The following is an 18,343-nucleotide window of genomic DNA, read 5'->3' on the forward strand; positions in this document are numbered from 1 at the left end:
CATACATGGTTATATGGAGAGCATATGACCAGCAGTGAAATGTAAGGTGAAATGTATTTTGTGTGAAATAGGAGTAATCATGCTGAAAACTCAGTTTTGATTGCAGGAATAAATTGCATTTAAAAACAGTTATTTTAAATTGTAATAATATGTCACAATATAGTTGCAGTTATATCATATTTAACATATTAAAGATATTTCACAGAGTAGTTTCAGTTCATAATCCGTATAGATTTAAGAATATGAATATCATGATAATATTTATGTGAATACCAGCTCATAGGAGGATAAAGGGTAATGAAAAGGTAGATGGATTAGAAAAACAGGCATTGGAAAGTGAGGAAATCATGAATATCTCACTTAGTAAACATGAAGCAAAAGCAGTAATCAAAGCATATACTACTAAGGAGTGGCAACATAAATGGGAAACAGGAAATACAGGACGTCAACTTTATGAAATACAACAAGAAGTAGGAGTAGTGAGAATAACTAAACGAAACACCAAAGAGGAAAATATTTTAACAAGATTAAGGGTTGGGCATACTATGCTGAATAAAACCTTAAAAATAATAAATACACATCCTACAGGATTATGTGAGCACTGTGAAATGGCGGAATCAGTAGAGCATGTTATTTGTGTTTGTCAAAAATATAATAATGAACGAGAAACAATGAAAAACGAACTTCGAAAGATGGGAGGGGATAACCTAAATCTTAAAACGATATTTACTTATGGGCTGATTAAGAGAATTTAGAAAAAACGCGGGTATTTTTTTTTTTTTTTTTTTTGTGTCCTCACATTATGAAAGGGTAAACTCTGGTTCACACTCCAATACAATAGGTGGCGATAATGCACCTAACTTTGGTGCTACCCGCCGTAAAACCGAAGAAGAAGAAGTTCGTCTCCGCGCCGCGCGTGTCGCTGTGACGCATCAGCAAGTCCTCGTGAGGGGAAGTGCGTCAGCGGTCCGTGTGACCAGAGGACTCAGAGCTCATGGTAAGAGAGAGTTTATTTTGTCTCATATCTAGCATTAAATCGATAAAACAACATCGAAGCTGAAATATTCCGGTGTGACGCGTTACATATACATTCAAAATCGCACTAGATTTGTTGTAAACACACGCGTAACGCGTCATAAAGCTCAAAGTCAAGTGGAGGTTAAAAATCACACAGATTTACACACACCCGCGAATAAAACACGAGAAACCACAGACACACGAACACACGCGACGAGAGACGACTCTACAGAGACTCGGAGACTGTCTCTAACCAGATGCATGCTTTATACACTGAACACCGTGAGAATAATCACTGTTAAATTTGTGCAAAACACGCTGAATCCAGATTATGTATGAAGCAATATGCAAATTCAATCAAATTAGTTGCGCCACAAAATGTGTTGTACTTTTAAACACCATATCAGATTTTTAAAAAGTAAATGCATGATTATTATTAAAGAATATGTAGAAAATTGTTTTAAACATTATATATAGAGAGAGTAAATGTTTATAAAAACATGAAAACAAGTATACATATAAAAAGTAGTATTAATAAAACGCATATAGAATATAATAGTTACACATAAATTATATATGTAGAAAGAGAGAGAGAATATAAACAGTGATGGTAATTCATTCAGTTTTATTTATTATTATTTATTTTTTACTTTTACAAATAAAATTGTCTGTCATACAGTATTTATTTTTAGGGGTAGTATTTCTTTAATATTAAAGGGGAAATATATTTTGATGGAGTAAATAATATTATGAAATGAGAGTAATTGCATGATATTTATGCTCATGTCTAGCATAAATATGATTTTTAAAGTATTGTATGCTCATTATAATAGAATATGCAGAAAATTGTTTTAAATATTATATATAGAGAGAGTAAATGTTTATAAAAAATTAAAATAAGTATAAATATAAAAATAGAATATAATTATAATAAAATGCATATAACATATAATAATTACAAATAAATTATATATATACTATATATATATATATTAGGGGTGTAACGGTACGTGTATTTGTACCGGACCGTTTCGGTACAGGGCTTTCGGTACGGTGCACGTGTGTACTGAATGACCAAATGCAATATTTTGTTTGCGGAACATAGCTACATTTTCGTGTTTCCAAACAAACTTTCGAGTCGATTAACGCGGATACGCGTTTTGAGTCATTTTCTCCTGATAACCCCGAAAAGAACTTAAATTACACTTTCAGTTTTAATCGTACAGATAAGAGCAATACATCAATCGAATCTGTAAAGGGTCTACTTTTTTTTGGATACAGACATAGTAACAACAAAACTTTGTGCACTTATAAAATAAAGATAACAAACAAGGTGCGCTGTCTGCAGCCTTTTTCTGCGCTGATCTTCTTTTACAAACACGTCATTTAAATGAACTGTAACTCCGTGAATACTCAACGAAAATACATGAGAGAGATATCTATAGAAAGCTTGACATGTCTATTTTTAAACTAAACAAGTGCCGCCGAAAACCAATATTCTTTGATAAAGTAATCCATATGAAAACAACGCGATGTCAGTTTTTCATGTCTCCCTTCATTATATCTAATGTGACCACGCCCCCGCGCTGAACGCGCTATTCAGATTCAAACTGAAGCGCGCGACTTGAATACGCCCATAACAGAAGAAAAAGCAGCCAGACTGTTTTTCAAGTTTTTATTTTACTGTTTGCTTCGCAATGAGAGGAATAAGACATAAATCACCACAAAAAGATGTCATGTGGTTGAGGATTTGAGAAATGGATTTCCTCAGAAAAAAAGAATGCAGCCCTTTATTCAGCAGAGATCATAAACATGAGTAAGTCTCTTTTTATTTATTTATATACTTGTACTAGTTTTCACATAACGTGTAAACATTGTACTATTTAGACTTTTTCCAAATACTTTTTCCAAACTATAATTCCTGACTAAATGTATAACCAAGTGAAACATTATGAAGTTTCAATAACAATATACAATACTATACCCTTCAAAAGCTTGATGTAAATAATATAAATGTAACAAATAGATAACTGTAACAAATGGAAAAAACGATGCTTTTCTTTCAATTTATTTCCCCTAAAAAACCTGAAAAATATTCTCAGCTCTTTTCAACATTAATAATAATAATAATAATAACAATATTTTTTTGTTGTTGTAGAAAATAAGATTGTTAAAAGGATTTCTGAAGGATTGTGTGACTGGAGTAAGGATGCCAAACAATTTGTTTGAAAGTCAGCTTTGATTGTTCCTGATAAACTGTTTAACTGCTCCCCCAAGTGGATATTAAATTATGTTGTGGGATAATTAAATATATTCTTAATAAACTACAAACATAAAATTATATAGATTTATTTTGTCCTCACATTCTTTCTTGTAACTCCTCCCTCTCAGTGGCACAGATGACTGAAAGACTCATTATGCAGCTCATTATGCAGCTCTTTATGCAGGCCTTTGTCTTCTCAGGTGTAAATCACAATGATATTCATGATAGTTGACGCCTACTCGCATATGACTTTTACCAACAAAAAGTGTCTTAGAAAATTTAAATCAATATATTGTTTTCTGTAAGTGAGTAAACAAGATGATTTTCACATCATTTAGAAAGAAAAATTCTAGGCTACAAGCTCCAGTTCTCAAAAATCCCGGGAACCATTGTTCTTTATGTGTTTTTTTTGCCTTATTCAAGTGTTTTAACATTTTTAGTTTTTCACTTACCACGCATAATATTTTTTTTCTCAAAAACACAATCTTGTACATACATGCATTTCACATATTATTACAGCCCAGTTTGTGCTGATTACAGTGAGATTAGACTTTACCCATTTAGATGTTTATAAGAAACTGAAAAAAGCACAAATGTCAGGGCATTGCAAAACTTCTCCAGGCCCCAAAAATACCCTTAGACTCCAGAGGGTTAAGTGGCGCAAATCCCGCCCTGCAGCTGATTTTAAGGCCGGTGACACACTGGCTGCGTGGCGTGAGCGTGGTGTTTCTGCTGCGTGTCAGTTGCGTGACGGCTGCTTCATGTCTTCGGTGTCTTTACACACCAGAATTGTGCCTGACGCGCTGCTGCTGCTGTAGGTGACATAGAGGGAGACCGCCGACAGACCAGGATCTTGTCTTCACGACAACAATATCTATACTTCATGTTGAGCATAAATATAAAGCCTACTGATAAAGGACACCGTCAACAGTATTGACGACAAAATAGACTATGTTTGACAGGTGCAATATGCCAGTGTGTCACCGGCCTAAGGTTTTCAAAAGGCATCACGCGAGTGTACATCACTGTCGGCATTTAAACAGACCTTTGCTCTTAACTCCGATCGGTCCAACGCAATAATGAAATCTGAGCAGGTCTAAAAACTGAAACTGTTGATGCTGCACTTTACACTTTGGAAAAGTTATATATATATATTAAATATGAGCAGGCCTACAAGCTGGGATTGGTAATGCTGCACAGTAATCATAGTTATTTATATTTTAAATTATATTTTATTATATGATATTGGTTTGAGACTGAGAGTATTTTATTTAGTGGAGAACTTTGCAGCAGTATTTTATTTCTTATTCTTTATAAACAAATTGTAAAAAAAAAAAAGTGTATAGTAATAAACAACCTGCATTTTAATGTTTGCATTTCTTTCCCTTATTGTACCGAAAATGAACCGAACCGTTACTTTAAAACCGAGGTACGTACCGAACCGTGATTTTTGCGTACCGTTACACCCCTATATATATATATATAAAATAGGAAATATAAATATAACAAGTCAATTCAGTTGTATTTATTATTATTATTTGTGCTTTTAAAAATACATTTGTCAGAAATCTCTGTATAAATTTTTATTTTTAGGTGTAGTATTCCTTTAATATTATTGAAAGTGTTAATATATTTTGATGGAGTCAATAATATAATGAAATGAGAGTAATTGCATGATATTTATGCACATGTCAAGCATATATCTGATTCATTATAAATAAGCTGCACAGGAAGAAGGCGAGAATGTATTAAAATGAGCCTCCTCCTCTCTGCTGCTGGTGTGTACTGTGTTAACCGTGTCTCTCTGCCATGTCAGATGGCGTTCAGGCTCCTGGTTCGGAGGGTTTGTGGTGTTTCAGTCAGAGGTTTGCAGCGTGTGCCGCCCGGCGTCTCGTGCTCCTCTGGTCTGAATGCGCCGCAGCCGTTCCTCTCGTTCCCGCGCCTCCTCCCTCTGTCCTCCTGCAGGAGCGTGTCCTTCAACGTGCAGGACCACGACGACTTCACCGAGAGAGTCATCAACAGCCAGCTGCCCGTCCTCATCGACTTCCACGCGCAGTACGTACAGTCAGCGATCAGTAGTCAATCACAGATTCATCTAAACATGATCAACACACAGCCCGCTCCATTTCCTCTGTCGTCTGACTGATAGATTAGGAAGCGTGTGAAGGCGTATGAAGTTAGATTTGATGTGCTGTTCTCTTCTGCCGTGTGTTTGTGTTGAAGGTGGTGCGGCCCCTGTAAAATCCTCGGCCCGCGGCTGGAGAAGGCCATCGCCAAACAGAAGGGTCGAGTCACTATGGCTAAAGTGGACATCGATGAACACACAGACCTCGCCATCGAGTACGGGGTACGACACAGGCCTCCTACCTGAACTAAAACTAGATATATTAATAAAACCCTGAACTAGATGGAAATTAGAATTATGTTTAACCTGAAGGTTGTGGGCTTTTTTCATTTGGTATGGTGGGGGATTGCACTCAAATTATGGGAAATAAAGAAAACCTAAAACTGAAATAAAAATAAAGCTAAATGGTAATACTTTAAAATGCCTAAAACTAACAAAAATTAAAAAAGCACATAACAGCATTGCAATAAACTGAACCAAAATGAAACTAAAAAATATCAAATTAAAAGCTCATTCAAATTCCTAGATGTTTAAAATACGCATCAGTGAGGCCGAGGTGTATCATGAGCTCAGTCATCACATTCATTTTCATCTTCAATGCATTTGAATCATTGCATGGAACTGGAAATAATAACAGAAGTGAATCACACGGCAAGATCACTAAAACTTAAACCAAACTTAAAATGAAAAATATAGAAAAATTATTCTAAACATAACACTGTCTCTCTCAGAGACCAAAGAAATAAAATCTGAATAAATGCATTGCAAATATAATAAAAATACACTGAAATACAAAATTTTATTTCAGGTTTTCATCAAGGCAACGCTTCTCATTTCCATTTAGTTTAACTAGTATTAAAATAACTACTACTAAACGTAGATATAAAAAACTCAATAATTTCTAAAACTAAAAACTAAAAATGAAAATATACAAATAAACAAAACTCAAGGCTATTAATAAAAATAGCATCTCAATGATCCTAAAGTAACACTTTTCAGCCGTCGGATGTTTCTGATTATTGACCGGGAATTACTCGTACATCATTCTGGGATGCTGATTGTTCCTGATGTGCTGTAGGTGTCAGCAGTTCCCACGGTGATCGCCATGCGCGGCGGTGATGTCATTGACCAGTTCGTGGGCATCAAAGACGAAGACCAGCTGGATTCTTTTGTGGAGAAGCTGATTGGATAGTGAAGCTGTCAGTCACTGCCCCCTCTAGCCCCGCCCACCTCCCGCTGGAAATTCCATCACATTTAATTACAGACTCAGACAACTGCTTCCTGGAACGTCTTTGCTTCTCCATCTCTCCCGCTTTCCTGAACTGTGTGTGTGTGTTGCTATGTGTTTTTAGAGGTTTTGTGGCAGTGCATCATGTTTTTACAGTGGTATAAATGTAGTAAAGTGTTCTGGGACATCCTGTAGCTGCTGTACTTTGCTTTGGATGATAACTGAAGGACGCAGATCCTCGTACGCTCCCTCTCGCTCCTACTAATGTTAGAGTATGTGATGATCGCCGTGTGTTCGTTTCGTTTCCGTTCGGTTTTCTTTTTCTTTTTTTTGGATCTGACTGTGAATTTTGTGCAGGATGCGTGGGATTGATGATGGTTTTGTTTAGACTTTAACTCATATAAACTGTAATATAATGAACTAGTCAATGAAATTATGAATAAAGCAACTGTACTATATTTAACTCGCATTATATTCTGGGGTTGTATTCTTGTTTTAAATGCATGTTTCAGGCAGTAAAAACCACTTTTATTTAGTAAGGATGCATTCAAGGGATCAAAAGCAACAGTAAAGACATTTATAATGCTACAATAGATTTCTATTTCTTTTGAGCTTTGCTCATCAAACAATTTTCACAAAAGCAGCAACAAATTTTAAAAATGGATAATATAAAGATATTAATAATTAGCTGTAAATCAGGGCAAATATAACTAAAACCACTGAACAAATTACATTAAATAAATGTTAAACTTAAAAAAATCCATTTAGCTGAACTAAAACAAACATTTAAAATAATTTAAAGTCCATGTAAGTTCCCTCAGGAAACAGCGCGTGGCGCTCTTGAGTTTGTTTAGTGTTTAGGACAAATTATTACAACAATGCTGTGTTGTGTCTGCGCAATAATGCAATTAAAAAAACCTTAAGGTTTGTGTTTCTAGTGATGCACTAGTTTAAAAAAAAACACCTAGAGGACCCCGGGTTCATTTTTAGTGTAAACCCTGGACCTTATCTCATTTCCAGTGTGAAGCTCCAGAGAGGCGGCTCTTGTTTTAGTTCAGCCCGAGGCTCTTTTGAACTAAATGATTAGTAACCTGAATATCCACTGTGGGGCTCATTCACCGAGCCGTCTGTCATGAAGACAAGAGAGAAAGCTGCGTGTCTCAAACAGGTCGCGTTCAGACACGACGCTCATTTGTGTATTGCAGTGCAGTGACGCGTGAGATCCTAATAACAGTGTGTCAGCGGCTGCAGGACTCGTTTATATCACTAAAATCCTGCTCTTTTGAGAGAGAATACCTTGTGCTGTGTGACACACTGAAGCATACAGACCTCAAGTTTCACCCAGGCCCAGAGTTACTGAAGATAAACTGCCGTTCATTCCGACTGAATATAACTTTGGTAAGCAACATGTGTCCCTGTAATTACAGCAGACGTTTTAGAAGTGACTGATGTTTCGTTCGCTGCCATGACGTCATCTCCTCCGTCTCCTGCACTGCGGTTCTTCTCTGCCGCATGATGTCATCCAGCAGAACTCCAGCCACCAATCACAGCCCGCCATCCCCTGACCGCGCATGACATCATCGCCTCACATCAGCCGCAAGCGCATCCTCTCCGATCACAGCTGTTTTAGCATAACTCATGTACTGATGGTTCTATTAATATTTTGGATTAGTTTTTATATTCCGATTTCATTTTAAATTATTAAAAGAATTGGTCTGTAAAGTATGCCTAAAAAAGTTTTATTATTTTAGTACTTAAAGTGAGACTAAATGAAATATAAAAATTCTTAAGGTTTAGTTTTAAACGCAAACAAGGGCAACATTTGTCTTACATATATGCAAAACATGATCTCTTGTTTTTATTCTTTGGTTTTGGGGTGAAACAGCTGAGATGAACTGAAGTCCTCACACGTCTTCTGATGAAGCTGATGTTTTTCAGTAGAAAGCTCTGGGTGAGTCACTGACACCCGTCTGCATTAGAGCTGGAGGACTGGGAGAGCGTCCAGCAGCGGTGGCCAGTGCATGTGCTGCTGAAAGAACCATTGTTAGGTTATGAGACCTGCGACTAAACTGGGCAGAAGGTGAAAGAATGACGAAACTCGACACCTCTTCTGCTCTGAAACAACAGACCACACCTCCACCCCTCTCTCTGTCTCTGTCTCTCTCTCTCTCTCTCTCTCTCTCTCTCTCTCTCTCTCTCCAGTCCTCTGTGACCATATAAGGCCAAAACAGAGTGAGACACGCTGATCAAGCACCGCGTTTCTTTCACACTCCGTCACTTTCCCCTTGCTCATGTTTAATGACTTTTTCTCAAGCTCTTTGACTTTAAAGCAGAAAAAGTGCTTATTTGCGTTTCTTGCTTGGCTTCATACCTCAGATGCTATTGATAAGGATGTGTATATTGATTTAGCTATAGTTTGTGGAAGACGGCTGTCCCCAGATGTTTGGCTGAAGCCAAGCGACCTTTGAGATGCTTTCGTAGTACACTTGTAGTTACACATCTGGCTGACTGACAAGTCCTCAAGTGTGCACACTGTAGTGAGAGAGCAGTAATGAACAACAGCCAATCAAACAGAGCACTGCGGTGTGGGCCCCACTGGATGTGTTGGCATTACCCTGGTTCACTCCACAAAAACCCAATATGAACTTTCCATTGGCTTTTGGATTATTGCATAAACAAGCTTGTCCTGAAGTTTTTTATTTTTAGATATTCTATTAATTTGTTAAAGGGGTCATTGGATGCACATTTTCCACAAGTTGATATGATTCTGTAGGGTCTTAATGAAAGTCTATAACATACTTTGGTTAAAATCTCTCAGTGGTTGTGTAAAAAACAAATTTTTTGACCCTGTCAAAAACAGCTCTTTTCAGAGCGAGGCATTTCGTGGCATGCTGCTTTAAATTTTAAAGGGTTACTCCACTCCAAAATGAAAATGTTGTCATTAATCACTTACCCCCATGTTGCTCCAAACCAGTAAAAGTTTTGTTCATCTTCAGAACACAATTCAAGATATTTTGGATGACAACCCGGAGGCAAGCAGATGAAGGTAGAATATAAACACAATGCATAGTTTCACATTAAATGGTTTCCCATAGAAAACCATTATTAGGAAAACACTAAAGATTGTGTTCATATTCCATATCTGCTTGCCTATGTAAACTATGCATCATTAATATAGTGCTTACTAAATGTTATCTTTTAATATTACTGTTTTTTTAATAGGCTATTAAGACAATTTAAGGGTTTTTACAACATTTGTCTCATTGTTTAATGGTTGAAGTATTGCCATGGTTCTTAATATGGATAAAAAATGGCCAAAACTTGCATTTAGTTCACATACCTTTGATTCTTTGGAGAGGTGATCTAAATGTTTGCGGCTGTGAATCAGATGGAAAATTGATAATCTTGTGCTGCAGTTCTGTGGATGTTTTGCCCTCCAGGTCTTCGAGACGGTCACGTGACTGAAAGTTATCAATAGGGTTGTTGTGTACAGTACACACACTGCCAACACACATTTATGTTCAAACAACTTGTAAAAGTGCATGTCGCATCCGACGACCCCTTTAACATCATTCATTTGATATAAAACATCTTGCTTTAAATGCAGTTTAATTAAATTTCTAGATGATGATTGTAAGGAATTGTAGTATGAGATCTTGTTTTTAACCAATTAGCTAATATCTCAAGACTGCATTTGTGATCTGAGAAACAACAAAAAAACTAGCTCTACTCTACACTGCTCAAAACTCGCATTTGAATTATCAGTCGAAATTTGTCGAAAGACTGTGAGTCAGAACAAATGGTAATTGTTTTTTATTATAAAAGTAATAGTTTTTTCATTGGCTTAAGTTAAAAAAAATATAGATGTGAATCATTAACCTATTTTTTTTTTAATTGGATGAATTAAATAGTTTTTTTTTCAGTGTGTAATGCAAATCTTCCCACACAGTGATGTAGACATGTGGGGGCGTGTTTAAACGAGGCGTTTTAGGAGGGCATGGACGAGTTTTAACTTTTATAAAGAATATCTCTTTGGGTTTGAAACTTTAGTCTTTGCAACTTTAGAGATCTTATTTATTCACGAACAGCTTGTAACACTCCGAAGAGAAAGGAAAAATTTAAATCGCATCATACGACCCCTTTAACATGAATGAAATATCTTGTAAAAGTGAAAATATCATCTTGAGCTAATGTTAACCAGACCTTATAACAGACATGTAATGAATAACCCATTCAAGAAACTCATTGACATCAGGACAGAAGTGCTAAACAGCAACATGTTGGCCTACAAAAAATAATGTCATCATTGAGAGTGAAGTATTCAGAAATATTTAAAAATAATATTAAAATTGTAAAATGTATGTAAAATTTATTATTTTATAGATTATAAAAAAATATATATGTTGTTTTTTTATTCTAATTTAAATGCATTCATTTAGTCATGCAAATATGCACACATTTATTTAAATAAATAAATACATTATTCTTTTCTATAGTTTTCTATTATGCAAATCAGTGTAAATATGATCATACATTCCTCAATATAATTTTATATAAACACATCTAATTATCTACAAATAAATTAAATTATGCTTTCATACATATTTAGGGTTTGAAGTCTGTGGTGATTATAATTAATAAAATTTATTTAAAAAAGCAGTTTTTGATATATATCTTTAAATTGTTATGTAAAATCTAATAGCTGTGACTAAGTGTGAGTGTCTGAAACACTGACCCAGCTGGTGTTTACAGTAAATATATTTGCATATGCATTATTTGTCATTTAAAACTGGCTTTGAATCTGATACTGGGTCAGCCACAAACAGATGGTTTTCCTTTCCTTAACAGCCTGTAATTTGTAACAGAGGGTATTTCTGCTGTGAGGAGAGCAAATCTCACAAGAAAAGGAACTTCTCGAGAACATTCATGTAAAAAAGCGTCTTATCGCGCTTCCTGCGCGCTCGATGGAGGAGGACGGGATGCGTCCCCTTTAAGTGCTCTTTGGTTGATGCTGGTGTTTTTAATTATTCCGAGGTTTTGTTTGGAGCCATTTCAGGACAAACACACACAGGAACGCGCGTGACAGAAGATCAGTCATGAGAAAGAATCATGCATGGGAAACAACGCGGTGGGTTGCGTAAGCAATTCTGGCACAGATCACTCATTTATTTAGGCTGGTTTAAACTCACACATAAATTCTCAAAGACTCTCTAATGTAAGGTGAGGTGGCCGCAGGGCCGGCATTCACAGAGAAAGTCTGTTTGTGTGCAATAATAGAGAACACACCCAGCGGCCGGGGCACACCCAAACCGGGCGTCACAGACACACTGCAGGAGCCGAGCGGGTCAAACCCACGGGAGGAGGAGAGAGAGAGATCTGAGTGACCTTATTTGGTAATCTGTCTCTCTCTCTCTCCCTCTGACTGTCTCACTGCATCTGGCTTCGCTCACTCAGAGACCTTTGACTCTGTTTGAATTGAAATTCCTGTAGTTGCCCAATCAGCGTTGAGAGCAGTGTAATGATTTTTCCGGCGCATCGCCGCGCGGACAGTTCTCGGTGATTCAGGGTCACTGCAGGCTTCCACAAACGCTCCTTACACGCTGATAAAATACTCCCGCAGGTCTTTCAGCAGTTTTCCCTGGATCATCATTCCGCATTCCTTGGATACTTCAGTCAAGCGTGCAGCTCGGAGACGCTCAGCCTCTCACTGCGCGCGCGCTCACGCGTGTTTGATCGGAGAGTCACAATCAGTGACCGTCTAAAGCACACACACACATTTGTGTGTATTACATTTATTTAGTCATTTATCATATATACTTTTTTTTTAAATCAAGCTATTTACACACGAAAAATATTAAGTTAATGTTCTGTTTGAATTTATGTATAAATAATAAAGTGGCAATAATATATTGATGCTATAAAATAGGACAGACACATGGCCAAGGCTTCCGCGTGCATTTATTTTTGTAGACCTTCTTCTACAGTAAGATGTGCAGAAGCCGTTCAGGTTTTGCGTGTTTACATGTTTTTAATCTTGATTTTTCATGTGATGCATTGAATGAGGGCAGGAAGCAGTTAATCCAGTTTAAATATCCAGTATTTAATAAACAATCAAATGCATAATGCATTGATGTATGCATTAAAGTGTATTTCAATAATAAAATAATTAAATGCAAATCCAAGATAGATTATTAGTAAGATATAGATAGATAGATAGATAGATAGATAGATAGATAGATAGATAGATAGATAGATAGATAGATAGATAGACAGACAGACATACAGATAGATAGATACAGAAGGTCTGTGATTATACTAAAATAAACTTTTAAAGTAGTAAAATAAACCATCTAAACAAATATTTAAATGGAAATAAAAAATAAACGTAATATTGTGGAATGCGTGGCAACACACCCATTATTTATTGAAAGAAAGTGTGAAGAAATTTCCTGATTCCAGACATTCCGTGTGTGTGTGTGTGTGTGTGTGTGTGTGAACGGTCCGGCGACTTATATGGTCACAAAAGCACAAGACCAGCACATACCTCTGACATTAAACACACATACGAGACCCCTCGGCCCAACTATTTCAAGTTCAGCCTGTGACGCGAACTTTGCCGCTTCGACACGCCCACACATCGCTCGTGATTGGCCGAGGCTCTTGGGAATGCAGAGAGAGCGGGCTGTGATTGGCGGAGGGTCGGGGCGATGGGCGGTGACGTGCGGCGCAGACTCCGCCCCACCGGGACCGCACCCCGAACCATTACTGCAGGACGGAGTTCAACCACCGAGTGGAAGAGGGAGGGAAGAGAAAGAAAGGAGAGAAAAAAAGAGAAGAGAGAGAACAGAGAGAACGAGGCGAAGGGAGCGGACTAGTGCGCAGTTTCTGTGGATTGAAAAGGGAAATCTGAAGCGCATCGACACGGATCCACACGGAGTCCCTGGAGTTTGAGACAAGCCGAGCCCCGAGCGTCTGCATCTGCATCTGATCAGCAGGTAAAAGCCGCGCGCCACCGGTCCGACTCACTACAGAACCAGTGACGTTTCGCCGGCGCTCATCACGTCATTGCTCGCGCTAGACTGGGCCGAGAGGCGCGTGAATGGTTCCGCCCGTGCTTTGGGACAAACCTGAATTCGCGAGATTGACAAGAGAGTGGACAGAGGTAAACGTTGTTCCTGTCCCTCTTAATGAGTTCTTGCAAGCTAGTCGCTTCAACCGGGTGAAGCGGAGCACGTGCGCGCTCCCAAAGTCCGGCATCCGGGCTCGCGCTTCTTTACCCGCTTTTTACCACTGCATAACATTCATCAGAGGCTGTAGGAAACCTAGATTAGTCCATCTTTTAAAAGCGCGCATATTGTTGACCGGGAGCGCGCTGCGCGAGCTCGTGTTCCTCGGCGTGTGGCCGCCGTTGCAGCCATGTCTCAGCTGTGTAAGTAAAAAAAATAAATGAGTTTGTGTTGTACTTCAAGATGACGCTCTATGAAACAGTTTGGCGAACTTTCAGAAATCCCAGGCGCTCAGCTCTTTGTCTTATAACCTGATTATGTACACAATGACAGGAAAGTGAACAGGATGTTAGGAGTCGAGTTATTGACAGTTAACTTGCGCGATGACGTCAGCGCCAAGGTCTGATTTGATCGTGATTTGTTGTGGTTTAAAATCACACGCGACACAAGTCTGTCTGATCCACGTGACCTCTCAGTCACACCGATATGAGTGTGTTGGTCATCATTATACTTGTGTCTACATGTTCATATAGCTATTAACGGTGTGTGAGCATAGACCAACCACTTTCACTGTCTCAGACATCCACAGTAGACACCTGGGCAGTGTGTGTGTGTGTGTGTGTGTGTGACCTGGTTTTCTGCAAGCGAGTGTGTGTCTAGGACGCTGTGACCCATTAAAAGCACACGCTGGTCTTATTCTGGGTTTTGTTTGAGTTGTTCTCGTTTGTTAATCCCAGCACACCGCTTATTGTTGGGATTTTCTGCAGCATTTGTCCTGTGCACAGTCCAAGACACGTCACAAAGACCAAGTTTACATAACCACAGTTGAACATAAACTAAGTGTCATAATTATGAGTGGTATTTTTTTTCTCTTTGAGCCCAGAGTTTCCTAGTTGGGGGCGTGTCAGTGAGAAAACATGGCATAAGCAATGGCAGACTTGGACTATGCGTATAAACCTTGAGCGCGGTATACAAACGAACATGAACTATACATTTCTTAATCTGTGTTAATGTTAGTTGTTGCTGTTACGTGACGTAGCGGTGTCTGATTAGGAGCGAGACGTGGGCTGAAAATATATGGATTCGCTGTCCACATGAAAACACAAGGGCAGTGTTTTCAGATTTATCCACTCTGGGACCCGGATTCATAAAAATATTGGTTTTACTCTCCCAAAACGGCGGATCTGTGTGGACGAAATGCCAATACTATAAAAAATGTATGCGAATACAGCGAAACGTGTCTCTGTGTGGACAGGGCCTTAGTTTACAGCAGCTTTATAAGTTTGACTTTCTAACGCATCAGACTTCTTAATAACGATTTCGCAACTCACAGAGCCTGAATGATCTCGTTTTGATTTCATCAGACCGTCATGGCATTTTGGAATAAAATCGGTTTACAAAATGCTAAATAATGGCGAAAAAATTTATTTCTAAACTTATGAAAGTTGTAATAAAAAAAACAAAACATTGATTATTGGAGCAGTTTTCCAAGAAAACACAGTTTCAGTCTTCAAACGTCGAAATTTTACATTTATATCAAAGAAGGAAGAAGAAGAAAGTCACGCGTTGCAGTGATTTTAATCGTGTGCAGTGTCTTAAAGCAAATCATGGTAAAACCACTGTAAAGAGGTTTAGAGTTACTTGCTTTTATAAAACATCATGACAGCAGTATAATAAACACCAGTGATCAATAAACATATATGTAACATCTGATATTATATGTATATGAAAAATAAACTCGAATAAGAAACATGATTAACACTGAGACATTCCTCTGAAAAATCTTCTTTTGTTCCACTTAAGAAGTCATTTATTTATTAATAACATTTAATTAATGAAATTAATTATATTTAATTATTGGTGTATTCATTATTATTTATATTTAATTTAAATCATATCTTTTGAATGAATAATATCTGAATTAAATATATTTGCAACATTTATTTAATAAAAATAGCATACAATAAACATATACAGTTATAATAGTACATATAAAATATATTGTATTAAATATAATAATTAATACAATAATTAAATGATTCTGCATGGCTCAAATGTATAAATTAGTTTTATGTTTTATGAAGAAATGAATATAAATGAAACATTTAATTATAAAAAAAACAGGTATTTTTGGATTTTGTTAAATTGTTAAATTAATATTTATTTAAAATGCTAATATAATAAAATAATGAAGTAAAAAAAAACATATTATTAATAAATGACTTTAAGTGGAACACAAAAGAATAGATAGAAAGACGTGGAAAGCAAATAATTATTTTTTTATTTTTCATTGAACTCTGTAGTGTGTGATCTTTGTCCTCAGGAGACTCTCGTGTGTGTAATGACTGTTTTGTGAGAGCGGAGGCTGTGGGATCTGCTTGAGGATAGATGTTAATCCACAGGCACAGCGCTGAGAGATCGACAGGTGTGGACCTGCAGCCCTGGATCCAGCTTCAAGTGCTGTTTATTCACTCATCGTGGGTAAAGCAGGGTTTGATGTGCCAGTGCATGTCCTGTGAATGAGGTGACGCTCAGGTCTGATGATCGCGTCTGGGATCCGTGTGAAGTCATTCAGCCGCGCTCTGATCTCAGACGGGATTCGTCTGTTTCCTCTCGTCTCATCCCGTCTTTCTCTGGAAGTCTAAATCCCTTTGTTTCCCACCTTAGAGCACGGATGTCATTGTTTTATGAGTGATGACATCATTCGCAGTGCATTATGGGACGGAGCGCTCATTAAAGCGCTCATTTATTCACCTTCATGTCGCTTTCTTTCTTTGAATGTTTATTGTTTATTTATTTCAGAGATCATTTGAGGCAGGGGTGCACGAATTCAGTGTCAAGAGAGTCATATTTAATATATTTTAATATTTATTACAAATTTGTATTACTGTATAATTTGGAATGGCGTGAGGGTGAATAAATGCTAACAGAATGGACATTTTTAGCCTATAATATCCCTTCAGTTTCAGTTTCCTGTACTTTTGTCTTGATTTTCGAATCTTTTTCTTTCCCCATCTGAATCAGATGAACAGGAAGTGTTTTCCGGCCCGTTCCTCACTTTTACTCCACTGCCGTTTGGACGTGATTATTCAGGAGTGTTCCCTTCATCCTTCTTCTCCTTTTTTGGTCTGTTTTCTATCCTGCAGAGCAGCTCTTCCCATAGTGCACCTGTGCTGCAGGAGAGCTCAACAATGACAGGAAGTGAGCAAACGAGAGCTCATATCCAGACAAACATAAGAGCCGTGTCCTGATTGTTTGCAGTACTTCTCCATCCGTGTCACTTATCGCATGATTTACTGCATGACTGCATCATGATGCACTGCAGACTCATTCCTCCTGCTGATTGGCCCATTGCCAGGGACATGATATCACTTCCTGTTACAGGAATAAGCTAATCTGTCTTCACTAGGAAAATCCCGTTCTGAGTATTTTTGAGTTGACTATAGTTGGATGCTTTTGTCTTAAGCTTGTCAGTAAGTCAGTGTGCATACACATAAATACATTATATATGAACTATATGATCTTCAAGGGTTAGTTCGCCCAATTTGCAAAATTATGTCATTAATAACTTACCCTCATGTTGTTCCAAACACGTGAGACCTCCGTCTTTCTTCGGGACACAGTTTAAGATATTTTAGATTTAGTCCGAGAGCTCTCAGTCCCTCCATTGAAGCTGTGTGTACTGTCTACTGTCCATGTCCAGAAAGGTAAGAAAAACATCATCAAAGTAGTCCATGTGACATCAGAGGGTCAGTTAGAATTTTTTGAAGCATCGAAAATACATTTTGGTCCAAAAATAGCAAAAACTACGACTTTATTCAGCATTGTCTTCTCTTCCGTGTCTGTTGTGAGAGAGTTCAAAACAAAGCAGTTTGTGATATCCGGTTCGCGAACGAATCATTCGATCATCGGATCTTCTTGAACCAGTTCACCAAATCGAACTGAATCGTTTTAAACGGTTCACGTCTCCAATAAACATTAATCCACAATGACTTAAGCTGTTAACTTTTTTAATGTGGCTGACACTCCCTCTGAGTTCAAACAAACCAATATCCCGGAGTAATTCATTTACTCAAACAGTACACTGACTGAACTGCTGTGAAGAGAGAACTGAAGATGAACACCGAGCCGAGCCAGATAACGAACAACAGACTGACTCGTTCACGAGTCAAGAACCGTTTCTGTCAGACGTGTCCGATTCGAGAACCGAGGAGCTGATGATACTGCACATGAGTGATCAGCGTGAAGCAGACCCACACACAGAGCGTCTGAACCGAACTGATTCTTTTGGTGATTGATTCTGAACTGATTCTGTGCTAGTGTTATGAGCGCGGGTAAACCGAAGGCTTGCAGTCAACGCCAATGACGCCATTACGTCGAGCGCAAAAGAACCGGTGAACCGCTTTCTTCAACCGATTTATTGAATTGAACTGTCCGAAAGAACTACTGGTGATTCGAAAACCGATGCAACTGTGTTCCCAAGA

The 18,343-nt window shown here is 37.9% G+C and overlaps 2 protein-coding genes across 4 annotated transcripts in view; both read left to right on the top strand.

The window, feature by feature from the left end:
• The first annotated feature begins 878 nt into the window (after window positions 1–878).
• Window positions 879–6,900, top strand: txn2 (thioredoxin 2). The gene is made up of 4 exons (XM_059562642.1): window positions 879–997; window positions 5,097–5,335; window positions 5,504–5,627; window positions 6,484–6,900. The coding sequence occupies exons 1-4, from the start codon at window positions 995–997 to the stop codon at window positions 6,595–6,597; spliced, it is 480 nt and encodes a 159-aa protein (XP_059418625.1). The 5' UTR covers window positions 879–994; the 3' UTR covers window positions 6,598–6,900.
• Window positions 6,901–13,404: 6,504 nt separating this feature from the next.
• Window positions 13,405–18,343, top strand: part of LOC132153073 (myosin-9-like) — a 45,684-nt gene continuing 40,745 nt past the window's right edge. For 2 of the 3 annotated variants that reach the window (XM_059562251.1, XM_059562260.1), the window contains exon 1: window positions 13,406–13,628. The gene's annotated coding sequence lies outside the window, so the exon portion shown is untranslated. Of the gene's footprint in view, window positions 13,629–18,343 lie in introns of all 3 variants that reach the window. The other variant, XM_059562269.1, reaches the window with a different exon arrangement.

This window comes from Carassius carassius, chromosome 1 (genome assembly GCF_963082965.1).
Source record: "Carassius carassius chromosome 1, fCarCar2.1, whole genome shotgun sequence".
In the NCBI taxonomy this organism is placed as follows: domain Eukaryota; kingdom Metazoa; phylum Chordata; class Actinopteri; order Cypriniformes; family Cyprinidae; genus Carassius; species Carassius carassius.